The following is a 14,407-nucleotide window of genomic DNA, read 5'->3' as shown; positions in this document are numbered from 1 at the left end:
GGCGATAGCACTACCTACTGCGCCACTGCTTCACCCTCCTGCTTAACATACTAAGTTTTAGCATCAAAACCTAAACATGTATGTTACCCATAAGGCAGCAAAAATTCTTTGACCTTTTTTTTTTGATGGTCCATTTGTTGAATTTAAGTTACATTGCATCTGCATGCCAACTAATTCTCATTGGATTATAAGTATACTGTTAGGTTGGGATTAGGGTTGGGGATGGGGTTAGGGTTAGTGTAAATTGATTGCCATGTCTCTTATAGTCAGGTTAATGTCAGTTGAAGGAGCAGTATCAACAGACATTAAGCAGAGAGTCACTAATACTCAAATGGACCATCAAAATAAAGGGTTACCTTAATTTCTTTAAACGATCCACCATGTCTCTGTTTAAATAATTGGCTGTGCTTGAAATTGAGCCCTGACAAAAGTGCTGATTGGTCAATATATGTTATATGACGCAAGGTGGTCATTTTGCTTGTGATGCTGAATTCTGCTGAAGCACAGCAGGACAGAGGCACTATCTGAACCCATCTGAAGAAGAAGAAAAGTTAAATTAGTGAGTATATTTAACTGCTTATACACATTTTTCTTAATTGATATACATGCAGGGGGTAGTACTGTCTGAGCAAGAAGGTCGCTGGTTCGAATCCTGGCTGGGTCAGTTGGCATTTCTGTGTGGAGTTTGCATGTTCTCCCCATGTTTGCGTGGGTTTCCTCCGGGTGCTCTGGTTTCCCCTATAAGTCCAAAGACATGTGCTATAGGTGAATTGGGTTAGCCAAAATTGTCCATGGTGTATGTATGTATGTATGTCCTGGTCCTCCAGGTTGGGTGTTGATTGTTGGGCTAATAACCCACCTCGTAAAAAAAAGACGTTATGAAACACCAACATATTGTGGCAAAATTTCAACTCCAATATAAACAGCCCTGGGAGTAAGTAACAAGATTATAAAGGCAGAAAAAATTGTAGGTTTAGTCTATTACACATTTTAAGTTATCTATACTTAAACATTTAAGTTAATTCAATGAAGAGACCACATTTGGTCAAGTCAATAAAATAAGTTGTCAATTTCCCATTACTCAAACAAACTGATAATAATTTGGAGGCTGAAGTATGAAAAGGAGCGCTATCCTGCTGAAGAATTTGCCCTCTCCTGTGGTTTGTAATGCAATGCATGTTGATGTTGCCATCCACTCTGCAGATCTCTCACACACCCCCATACTAAACGTAAATCCAAACTATGATTTTTCCTTCACCAAACTTGACTGATTTCTAAATCTTGGCTCCATGTGAGTTCTAATAGGTCTTTTGCAGTATTTGTGATGACTGGGATGCAGTCAAACAGACGATTAATAGTATGGGAAAAATCAACCTTCTGCCACTTTTCCAAATGATCAACTAGAAATCAAGTTATTATTACTTTGTTTCCACAACTTGCATCAATGACAAGACGTTTGTCAGGTAGTGTAGTGTATTTTGAAGAATACTGTTGGACAGCACCTATCGATTTTTATAGTAATTATTTCCTACTATGAAAATCAGTCGTCACCTTGGAATTATAAGGTTCTATCTGCATTCTAAATGATTTTGAGATATTGAGCTTCAAAGTTTTTGCATTCCAAATATAGCAAGCAGTGTGTGTGTAACATTTGTTTTTTAAATAAAAAGTCTTAAAATGTTATCAAATTATAAAAAAAATCCCATAATGTAAATGCATTGTCAAGTAATAAGAATATGTCAATAACTCAATTTTGACAAAAATGTCAGCTAGAAACTATTAGAAATAATTTTAAGGTGACGAAGTTGGTACCAGCATTTTCAAAATTTCTTAATTTGTGTTTAACAGAAGAAAGAAATCAAAAAAGTTTAAAACCACATAAGGAAAGAGTAAATTGTGAGATTATTTTCACTTTAGGGTGAACTATGCTTTTGTATAACGTGAGAAAAATGTTTTTCACAAAACCTTGCAGTATTTGTATTGTAGCACAAGTGAATTGTATGAGGAAACTGAATGCAACTCCGTCATTGCAGCAAAAATTAACACATCACCTTTAAACTTTCAAATTGAGGATGTTTCATTACCACAGTACGATAATAATCAAGTGGTCTGACACTTTTATCCACAGTCACTGACTCAAGGCCGCAATGCTCATGACTCACAACCTGTTGCTTATGGTGAAAGAAGCAGCTTTTTAAAAGTACAGTTCTGTTACTACTTTCTGTATTAATCTTGACACATAAAGACCATGTTTCACAGCATGTTTCTGTTCCTAGAAATTGATTTACACTTCCTGGAAAAAAACGTATGACATGCCAATTATCTTTATTTTTATTCTTCATCAGAAACTAATTATGTGAAAAAGTGGAGTTGGTTTATGGAAAGCACCCTGATTGGACAACAAGTCACTGTTCTCTTAAATTGTCATTCATAAATCATTTCTCACAAAACCGGCTGGGTTGCCATTTATCATCTAAAAAAACTAGTATCTTTTGTAACATCTTTTTTTTTCAAGCACATCCTCTTAGCTTAAATTAACCTCCTGCTGATAACGCAAACACCACAAAAAAAAAAATTTACCCATGTTTTTTCCTATAGCTCTTCCTGTTGGCTCAAACTATACACCTGTCAAGCAATAACTCAGTTTGAACATACCTTAGATATGAATCTTATCTTTTATGTGATTACTTTACAACATGTCCTGTATTTCAAGAAGACAAATCGTTACAAAATCGTAAAAATATTCCTTTCGGCTTGAGAGAAATGAATCTGTAACAGAAACTTGTCTTGGCATTTATGTGTTTTTCTCAACACTCATGATTCGGCTTCCAATACTAAGTGCAGGTCTGTTCCCCTTCGGGCCACTCACCCCAGTGGCAGCTGCTCTGCAGTTGGCACTCGGGTGGATCTGAGGGTTACAGTGGGAGTAAATCCACCACCCTCGGACTTGCAGGCCATTGTCTGATGAGGATTCAAACCTGCTCCCTCCCTCTGGGGTAGCGAGTGTAGTGTCGGATCTAGAAGCAGACATGATAAACGTGCTTTCCCGGGCTGCTTCGGCTGTGGGCCTGGAGATGGCTACCAAGCGCAGGTGCTGACCCAGTTGCACGAGGGTGATTCCAACCGAGGCTTGTTACACGAGCCCCGCACCGCAATCGACTGTGCTCTACTGACCACAAGTCTGCTGCGTGTGCCCTGGGAAGGACGATAGCCACATTAGTGGTCCAAGAGCGCCACCTCTGCATAAACCTGGTAGATATGCATGAAGTTGACAAAGTTCACTTTCTTAACTATCCATATCCCAGGCTGGCCTGTTCTGCAAGACCATTGGTGAATTCAAGGCCGTGCAGTAAAATGCGATGGGCAGAGTCATCTATCGGTGGCAATGTAAGACCGCTCCCCCAGCCAAACCATCCACATCCACTATTCCTCACCGAGAGCACTCCCCACCCCAGGGCGCTGCTAAGTCTGAAAAACGCACTGCGAAGTGCCCCTGAGACAGGCCATATGGAAAAGAGGGAACTGGCTCTTGGGGCCGGGCCCTTCATCCAACAGCATTTAAGAACGCCATCAAACCCCTAAAGAAAGAGCATTTTCCTCTTCCCTATATGTGACAGCGGTACTTCAGCTATCGTGCCAATGATACCGCTAGTGACGGCTTTGCCTGCCTAGTTAGCGTGGATCAGTCTATCGCGGTGACTCATTTTGCAAGATCAGACTCGGCCTCCCAAGTTCACGGGTGTGTGTTTCTCCAGGGTCATCCCTGTGTCCACCTCTGTCTAACGAGAGGAGATTGTGTCCTCATGGTGAAGGATGCAATCGAGCCAGTCGTTCCAGCTGAAATGGAGAGCGGGTTTTACAGTCCGTACTTCATCGTATTCAAAAAGAGTGGTCGGCTAATCCTAGATCTGCATGTTTTGAACCGCTGTCTTCTCAAGCTGCCGTTTAGAGTGCTTACGCAGAAGTGCATCCTCCGGTGTGTTCTTCCTCGGGATTGGTCTGCAGCAATAGACCTGAAGGACGTGTACTTAATGTCTCCGTACTTCCACGCCACGTCAGTTTTTGCAGTTTGCATTTTAAGGTCGAGCCTGGCAGTACAAGTCCTCCCCTTCAGGCTCCCTCTGTCTCTGTGGGTTTTCATTAAGCCTGCGAAGGGTGCCCTAGCGTCCCTTTAGCCCGCGGGCATCCGCATGCTCAATTATCTCAACTGGCTGATTTTAGCACCTGTGGGATCAATTGATTACACACAAACACACTGTGCTTCAGCACCTCGGCCTATTGGGACTTTTAGTCAACCGAGAAAAGAGCAAGCTCGCCCCGTGCAGATCATCTCTTTTCTCGGATTGAAACTGGACTGGATCACCATGATGGCGCCCCATTTCTCCAGTGAGCCTACTCGCACAGATACTGTGTAAAGTCAGGAAAGATGAGAAACAGGTCTGTTTATTGTGCCTCTCTGGCTCAATCTGACCTATATTTCAACTCTCCTCATGATGGCCCCTCCTTGGCACATCCCCTGGAAGAAGCTTCCTCTCTGGGACAGGCACCGTTTGGCACCCGCGTCGGGATCTATGGCTTATGGTCCATAGATGGAGTGCGGAGGACCTACTGATTAGGTGGTTATTGACGTCACTCAGGCTAGAGCAGTCCCTGCGAGGCTTGCCTACGCCCTGAAGTGGAGTCTATTCGCTGTTGGGTAAACTTTTCTCTGAGAAGGACTGCGAACATGCCAGATCAGTGTGATGCTATCCTCCTTCAGTTGGCTGGAGAGAAGGTTGTCTCCTCTCCTCTGCACTGAGGGGTTGGTGTTACAATCATCCACGCTCTGGCCAGCTCTGGGGAAGCCTCGCCTATCCATCCAGTTCCTAGAGGCGCGAGATGTGGATATTAATTCTATCCTGTTCCCCTTTCATACCCACTTGGAGATCTCTCTTAGAAGAGCTCTGCTGGTCGCGTCGACATCGGTTAAATGGGCAGGTATCTCAAGGCATTTTCGACTGACCCACTCTCACGTTTTTCCTGAGACCTCGGCCCACCTAGGTACCCTAAGATCTTACAACGCTCTTTTTAGACTAGATAATGAACCTGCAAGCGCTGCCTATGGAGGAGGCAGACCCAGCTTTTTTAATTATGTGTCCTGTTTGAGCTTGCCATATTGTACAGACCACATACAAAGCTTTTAGATTCGTGTCTTTCTTCCCCGCTAACCATCTATTTTATATGAGTACTCCCCTATCTTAGGGCTAGTCCATATGTCTTCTTGCCACCAGGGGTCCCAACTTGGGCAGCAGGTGGCCTCCGCAGCGTCCTCGCTATCGGGACTGCACGCTTTCCAAACGTACTGTTGTATTTAAAATTCCTAGAATTTAACTAGGTGCATTTTACAATTCCCGAATAATATATCTAAATCTGTAAAACTTCTTTATAAGTGCAATAAGTAAGGGCCGGGGAACACTTTCGAAGACTGCACCTCTGGTGATGCAGGTGCATTCACGCTTTTGGCTTGGCATAACCTCTCATCAGGGGCAAAGTAAGGTTCAATCATTGTGGCGTTTTCCACAGATTTCCCCATAGTGGAAGTTTCTACATAGCAATAAAGTTTCCCTGCCGAAGGGGAAAGCAAATGTTACAAAAGTAACCCTTGTTCCCCAAAGGGGGCAATTCTATGTTTCTTTGCCACAATGATTGCCCCTTAGCTTGCTCTCCAGCTAGAAAAGTATGCCTCAGCTTGGCACATGCAATGCTTAAATACAATATTAATTGAAAGTAGCGCCAGCTGTGCATGCTGACGCTGCCAACTCATTGACATTTTATTGGCCCGATTGTATACTCTTTCAGAAACTTGGATTCTGACGAAATCCCCCATAGTGGAAGTTTCCACATAGCATTTCCGTTTCCCCTCTCTGGGAACAAGGGTTACTTTAGTAACCGTTGCATTCTGCATGAAGCTGCACACATGCATTTGTTTATTTACCATGGTTGTTTTTTCATTAAGGTTGACACTGTAATATTACTGTTTACTATATTATATTTTTACTTACTTCATATTCATATAACTTATCCACAGCTAGCCATTTTTATACTTGTCAAAACTAACATAATTTGGCTTGTTATATACTATTGCTGTGAGGCAACAGTGATAACCACTAAGCCACCATGCCGCCACACATTTATTACAGTTTTTTACAGACTAGGACACATTTCTCAATACTTAGGTCACTTTTGCAAAACTCTTCACACAGTTCTCCTAACCGACTTTCAGCTTGGCAAAGCAGTTCATTTCACATTCAAAATGCACTACAACTAATAAAACACTTTATTCAGGTCTCAAATAAACTTTCAGAACACTAGTAAAGGTTGGCAGCTGACAAACACACTTTGTTATCCACAAAACAATGACCTAAAAAACACTAACAACATGTAGCATTACACAGTGTTTTCTTGTGTAAAATAAGAACACATCTGTGTTTATAATTGCAATATTTAATGTTTATAACTGCAATATATGTTACTGGAATAAATCAGGCATGATGCAGAATTCAACAATATCTTAAGTAGTTTATTTATTTATATTTTTTGCACTAAATAATTCCAAAATACAAGAATTTGTGAACACACCAATGTACTATTGTATCTGATACAGGTACAATAGTAATGCTAATCTGGCTGGTTAAACTACAACTACATTTTTAGATTTGAAATATGTTTCAATAAAATATTGCTGTTGAATTTTTATGATAATTGATCCGTAGTTTAGCCCACATAGACTATTGTTGTGCTCACTGTGTGAAGAGTTTAGCAAAAGTATTGAGAAATGTTTCCTAGCATCTGTAAAAAGCATCATATATAGATATATGTTAATGCAATGGTCAGAAATCTGCCACTTTCACAATCATATATGACAAGGTTATGAATGGTTTTAATTCATCCAAAAATATTTACTGATTTAATTTACAGCATGCATAATGTAGCAGATATAAACTTAATTATATATTTTATTAATAACTGTGGTCTTTATTATTATATATACTACACTGCAAGTCATAGGCAACAATTCATTTGAGAGTTCAAAAATGCAAAATAATAATAATAAAAAATAATAATAAATCAATACTCATGGTTCATGATATAACAACATGAATTGTCAGTGCAAGAAACCAAACATTACTTACAATGTTACCTTTAAGCCACAGCCTCAGGAAAATCTGCTTGTTTCCCTCAAACTGGTTGGAGCCAATTACTGTAGTTTACATAATCATGTGATGATGTTATATACAGTATACACAATTAAAATAATCAAAATCAAAAGGGCTGCAGCAGTGATGAACAATGTATTGTAGTTTTATTAATGAAAAATTGTATTATTATTTGATATCTTATAAGCAAACTGTAATTTTTGTTTATGCCAGCTAATAAAATTGTCACTGACAAAATTGAAAACACTCAGAGCCACAAAAAAAAAAAAAAAAAAAAAAAGACAGGGTCAAAAGGAATCCAAGCAACCAACATTTCAGGAACAAACTAAGCCAAGTTCAGGGAATTGATGCACAAAATTAAGATGTTTATCAAATATCAAATCCACTATCATAGTGTGATCTTGAATTTCCTCAGTAACCAGTTATTCAGGCAAATTTGCATAGGTACTTTCCCTTTCTTAGTGACGTGTCACTTCCTTTTTTTTTTGTCTATAAATTAGTTGACAGCAATGTCAGTACCTCAGACCTTTTAGTTCAATAATTCTTTTTCAAACATTGAATCACGTGCAAACATGTCTCGACTAGATGTCACAGAATCTTTTCAGGGCATCAAGTTTCCTGGGCACATGCATACTGAAGAATCCCTGAATTTTGCAACTGACTTCAAGTTTGAAGAGACAGATACTCTGATAGTCACCTACCCCAAATCAGGTAATAACAAAATTATTTTCTGTATTTATTTTTAAATAGCAGGTTTTCATGGTTTGTGTATTTCATCTTTCATTCATCTTTTTTCCAAGCAAGAAATTGCTCATGAATTCATTTTCTCCTTGATTGAATTATTTTGCCTTATAGGAACCACATGGATGCAGGAAATCCTCACTCTGGTTTTGAGTAAAGGGGACCCGACTATTGCCCAAAGTCAACCTAACTGGGCTCGTGCTCCATGGCTTGAGCAGTACTACTGCCCTGAAGTTCTGAAAGCATCTTCTGGACCTCGCATTATTACTACACATCTGCCTTACCATCTGCTGGCACCAGCCCTGCAACACTGCAAAGCAAAGGTAAGAGGATGGGCAAGACACACACGATGCACTGTTTAGTTTTATTAATTAAACTCATACCCAATGATGGTTTTACTACTATGTACATGAAAATGTAAATATGTAACAATTGTTAACACATTTTGGCCATTCACTAACACGATAACCACTGTTTACAGTCAAGCCTGAAATTATTCATACCCCACAAAGTTAACTCAAAACTGTAAGGCAACTTGCTGGACAGCAGATTTTATTTTGACTTAACTTTTAGCCCAAGTACTACACTTAACTCTATTTAAATAAGTCAGCTTAAAAACTATTCATCAAGTTGCCTTACAATTTAAATCTACTTTTTTATAGTACTTTGTGCTTAATAGTACCATATACCATATAAAATTGTTTATAATTACAATAGGGGCAAACTCTGAAAGATTAATATTTTAGATATGAGATGAACTCAACCACTTGCTGTTATTAAATCAAGTCTTTAAAAACTTATTTGATCACACTTTCACTATTAATAAACCATTAACTATAGTTTACCTTTTGCTTTAATAAACTTCTAATTTGCAGCTTATGAATATTTATTAAGGTGTTAGTTAGGTTTAGATATTGGGTACGATTAAGAATGTGAAATAAAATCCTGCATGTATGCATGCATATATAAGTACTAATAAACAGCCAATATCTAAACAACAAATAACAACTTCACTCGCTATTTGTGTTTATTAGTATTTTTTTAACAGTTCAAGCTATTTAAATGTCATAAGATGGTGTGCTGAGATGCGGTTATTTCTCTGCAGGCTTTGGGTGTGAGTTCACAGAAACCCGCTATACTGGCCTGGGGTGCATTTCCTACAGACAAATTCCATCATGAGCAATGGAACTTTTGACAATAGTTAAATAATGATGCTTTTGAGGAATACACCCTGTCATGCATATTAAAGAATTTTCAGTTATGATGATAACCAAAATGTATTTCTGTTGAATTTACTGTGGTGACATGTTTGCAAGTAATAATTGTTTGTCTTTCCACAGGTGATATATGTGGCAAGAAATGTCAAAGATGTGTGTGTTTCATATTACCACTTCCACAAGATGGCAAATTTTCTCCCTGACCCAGGAACGTTCCCTGAGTTTCTGAAGAATTTCCTAAAGGGTGACGGTTAGTTGATGTTTATATTATCAGTCAAATATTCCCATAGTGTTTTTTTTTTTTTTTTTGTCTGTTGTAAAAATAATTTATGGCTCTTTTTTTTTTTTTTTTTTTGCAGTGCATTATGGATCTTGGTTCGATCATGTCAACGGCTGGACCGGTCATGCTAAAAACTTTCAAAACTTTTTTTACATCACTTACGAGGAAATGTTTCAGGTAGGATTACTTCATTTATCAGTATTTGGAAACCACATACATACTGTATATGACCCTGGACCACAAAAACATAAGTCATAAGTATTATATATTAATTTATTTATTGAGATTTATATGTCATCTAAAAAGTTAATTTAAATCTGATTAAGTAAGCTTGGCATTGATGTGTGGTTTGCTAGGATACATGTCAATATTTGTCCAAGATACAACTATTAAATCTGGAATCTAAGGGTTCAAAAAAATCTAAATACTGAGAAAATCACCTTTAAAATTGTGTCTACAAAAATATCTTCATGGAACATAACATTTACTTACCGTAATATTCCAATGTTCTTTGACATAATAGTGCCCTGTTTAATATATGTTTGACAAAATATACCCCTGCAACATAATAACTGGTTCAGTGATCCTGAGTTACATATACACAGTAAAAATTCTATGACAAAAAGGCATGACAACAATTTTTAAATGTTACTTTAACCTAATTTAATAAGTTAATCAGGTTACCACATTTTTTTTTGAGCTGTACAAAGTTTAGCGTAATATTTTTTAAGTTGCGACAACAAGCAAAAGTAACATGATTCAAAAAAAAAAAAAAAACTGTTGAATGTTGAAACAAGCTTAAGTTTGCTACTTTTTATGATTTTATCAGGATCTTCGTGGGTCTCTTCAGAAAGTGAGTCATTTCCTGCAGTGCACATTATGCAAAGAAGAGCTGAATCTTGCTGAGAAGCACTGTAGCTTCAATAGCATGAAGGAAAATGCCATGGTCAACTATACCCTCATCCCCAAGGAGATCATCGACCACAGCAAGGGAAAGTTCATGAGAAAAGGTATGTTGCTAGTATAACACTCAAAATAAAAACTGACGTTTAGAATTCGTATGGAAAAATCCTTTCTCTAAACATTAAAACAGTGATGTTTGCTGTTTGTTCAAACTTCTTGTATAAATTAAGCTGAAACAACACAATTCTTAAGGTCTTTTGGGGCAACTTGTTTTTTTTCTATTCAATCAACTTAAATTTGTTAAAACTAATGTTAACTGAATTCCTTCATGTTGTCCTAACACAAATCTTTTGTGTGGAACCCAGCGAACTTTAATAATGTTTAAAAAATGTCGCTTTTTAAAATCTTCCTAACAGTAAAATCTACCTATGTTTCAGGTAAAGTGGGAGACTGGAAGAACATGTTTACAGAGGAGCAGAGTGGTCTCGTCGATGAGGTTTACTTTTCACAGATGGCAGATTCCTCACTGCTGTTTCAATGGGATCAGCCCGGGGAGACTCTAGTGCCCCTGATAAACATTAATAATTCTGCATCCAGAGAGATCCTTCTCCTCACATAAGCACTTGCCACTGTTATATAGTATAACATAATTGTATGTGTAATAATGTTTCTAATTACCTCCATAATGTAAATAAGCTAAGCAAAATAAGCTGATCTATTTTTGTTTATCTACTTGGTGCTTTTAACTTAATAATATATAGCTTAATAATATATATATATATATATATATATATATATATATATATATATATATATATATATATATATATATATATATATATATATATATATATATATATATATATATATAAAGATTTCATCTCTTTAAGAAAATTTTAAAAATGTAGCAGATGTTTAGTAAAAGTTACAAATGTATAGCCCCTTAAAGAGACTATAAGAGAAATGTAGCAGCATTTACAACCTAAATAGCTTAAGAGTTGCAAATTTAGTTTAATGCAATATTACTTAGATTATAAGTAAAGTGGTATAGTCATTTTTGAAGATTAACAAACATTTATTAAGAATTTATAAGAATTATTATTAAAATGTTTGATATTGACATATGACCTCATATGTCGTATGTATGTGTTTTTGTTTTATCAAAGAGAAATATATTTATCATCTGAATAAATAAAGTTTTTCATTGATGTATACATTTAATTAGAAATGACAATAATTGGCTAAAATACAGCCATTTAAAAATCTAGAATTTGAAGGGTTCAAGAAAACAATGATGAGAAATTGGGTTTTAGTTGTACAAATTAAGTCTACAGCAACAAATAGTTTTATATATTTACAGTAAAATATCATCAAGAAACCTGATCTTTACTTAATATACTGATTTAATTTTTGACATTAAAGAACCCATACCAAGACCCATACATTGTATTTTTGGCTATTTTCAAATATATACCCATTTGACTTAAATGTTGTGTGCGGGTGCTCCAGGATCTCATATCATGTAATTTACAATGAAATGTAAACAATTGAAATGTAATTGACTCATTTGTTATACTATAGCTATGCAGAGCCTTGAAGCATAAGGGTCTATTTACCTTGCTCTTTGCTGTTCATTATGGCTTGGAAAATAATGTTAAATAAACTAAATTGACAATGTCTGCTGTTCTGGTTTTTGTGGTCATTTTAAATGAATAAATGGTGTGACGATTAACACTGTTTTGACCACTCAGGGGTGTTGAGTAGAGCTAGTTAAGCTCATCTGATGTTCTTGTGAGCATTAGGCTAATCTAAAAAGCCAGATCTTTAAAATGCTGCTCTCTGTAATGAATAGAGTGAAGTGTTTAGAGGCGGACTACTGCACCTGTGATGCACTTCTTGTGATGGATGGCACTTGAAATCTGCATTTGGATGGAAGAAACAACATTTTAAACTCTAGCTGAGTCTGCCAATCTCACGTGTGTAAGACACGGTGTTATGCTCTGTACAAATGAACTGGCAAGCTGTGGGGATAGATTTGTTAAAGATTTGCTCCTTTCAAATGAAAACGGAATTTTTGTGGAATATGTTAACTTTAAATTCATAGTTGTGTTTCTTGTTTGATTTATCAAGTCTGATTTGTCATGATGAAAAAAATATAGATATTATTCATAATTTTATATAAAATAAATAGCACTGGAGGCAGCATGGTGGCACAGTGAGTAGCAAAATCTCCTCACAGCAAGAAGGTCGCTAGTTCGAGCCCATGCTTTGTCAGCTGGCATTTCTGTATTTTGCATGTTCTTCCGTGTTGGCTGTGGGTTTCCTCCGGGTGGATGTGAGTGAAGGAGAGCATATGGGTGTTTCCCATTGATGGGCAATGGCTGGAAGGGCATCCACTGAGTAAAACATGTGTTGGATAAGTTGGCAATTCATTCCACTGTGGCAAACCCAGATTAATAAAGAGACTAAGCCGAAAATAAAATGAATGAATGAATGCATAAATAGCACTTTATGAAGTTGGCCTATTCCTATTCTACAATGAAGATAAATCAGTCTTGCGCTTTTTGTATATTATTAAGAGTTTGCTTTGTCACTTTATTTGGGTAACACTTTATGTTGATGGTCCATTTGATTACTGGTAGACTGTCTGCTTAATGTCTGTTGATACTGCTCCTTCAACAGACATTTAACTGACTATAAGAAACTTTGCAAGTACATGTCGACTTACACTAATAGTAACCCTAACACCAAACCCAACCTAACAGTCTACTTAATCTAATGAAAATTAGTTGGCATGTAGATGCAATGGAATTTAATTCAACAAACAAACCATCAAAATAAATTGTGACCAAATGAAAAAAAGAAAAATACAACCCAGTCTCATTTTGAAAATGTAGCCCTATATATATTTCTGGAGAGTGACAAATACATCCCAGGAGGTACATTTTTTTGCAGTTTTTGATTTTGCAAATCCACCAGAGGCCGCTGTGTATGCTTTTTGAAATCGTACATTTTCCTCGCAAGTGCCATTCGCGCCTGCTGTTCTGGCATAAATCCACCAGAGGCCGCTGTTGACTGACTGACAGACAGACAGATCAACAGACCGATCGACTGACCTGCCCTCCTCCTTCCCTAAACCCAACCAATAGTGGATCTTTTAAATCCTTCCTCAGGTCATAAAAACACATTACTTACAATAATTTCCAAATGCTTTAAATATATGGAGGTAAGCCCAAATTAAAACTGCATCAAACCGCCCGTAGCGTTCACTTTAAAGACAAAATGCAGCTATACATACTTTTGGCTACATGATTTGTGATCTCCCGAACTATATAGGGGACATTTCAGAATAAGTTGAAAATGTTGAAAAAACTGTGAAAGAACTGATAAAGTTAGTGATCCCTAACACTTTATCAAATATCAGACTTCAAACTACACAAATCTATCAATTTTGTCTAAAAGGTTCAAGAAAACCTTGAGTACATTTTTTGAGATTATTACAGATTTGTGTGTTGAGCATCAATTAAGACAATGTTAGCACCTGTCAGCTTTAATTTTGGCGAAAAGTAGATAATTTTGAGCTTTTGCCAGCTAATTTCATCATCTTAGTTTAAAATCATTATCTGCCTGTCCTGTGATGACGTGTTTCTCATTATTATTCATCGTGGAGTTTTATTATTCTATGAGAAAAGCTTGCTTCTTAATTATTCATAACTGCACATGCTTTCCGAAGACAAAGCAGACATTTCAAGCTAAGAGACACAATGAGTGAGACCACATCTGCACATGGCACGCAGTATTTTGCAGTTCCTGAAGGGTCGTATGTGTCTGTTTCCACGAATGTGTTTGTTTTTCACAGTAATGCTTTCAGGGCTGATACAGCAAAGCTGTTGGTTTTTGTTGGGAGAAATGTATGTGAATTGTCTTTTATCAGTTGAGTTCATTACCGTTCAGACACATGGGCTACATCCGTGCTGCTGTGTTCACCCATGTTTAAAATCTCCAGATTACCGCCAGGGCTAATGGTTGAAATAGACAGGGCAAGAGACCGGCTGTACTGCGCCAATGTG

At 37.1% G+C, this 14,407-nt stretch overlaps 1 protein-coding gene across 1 annotated transcript; it reads left to right on the top strand.

Moving 5' to 3' along the window:
* The first annotated feature begins 7,718 nt into the window (after positions 1–7,718).
* sult5a1 (sulfotransferase family 5A, member 1) lies at positions 7,719–12,014 on the top strand. The gene is given in 7 exon segments (NM_001076656.1): positions 7,719–7,907; positions 8,052–8,260; positions 9,278–9,404; positions 9,514–9,611; positions 10,264–10,444; positions 10,775–11,090; positions 11,190–12,014. Coding segments are annotated over 6 exon segments (936 nt in total). The 5' UTR covers positions 7,719–7,768; the 3' UTR covers positions 10,957–11,090; positions 11,190–12,014.
* Positions 12,015–14,407: the final 2,393 nt, after the last annotated feature.

The sequence above is a fragment of the Danio rerio genome, chromosome 7 (assembly GCF_049306965.1).
Source record: "Danio rerio strain Tuebingen ecotype United States chromosome 7, GRCz12tu, whole genome shotgun sequence".
Classification (NCBI taxonomy): domain Eukaryota; kingdom Metazoa; phylum Chordata; class Actinopteri; order Cypriniformes; family Danionidae; genus Danio; species Danio rerio.
Note: the sequence above shows the minus strand (reverse complement) of the source record. Positions and strands in the feature narration are given on the sequence as shown.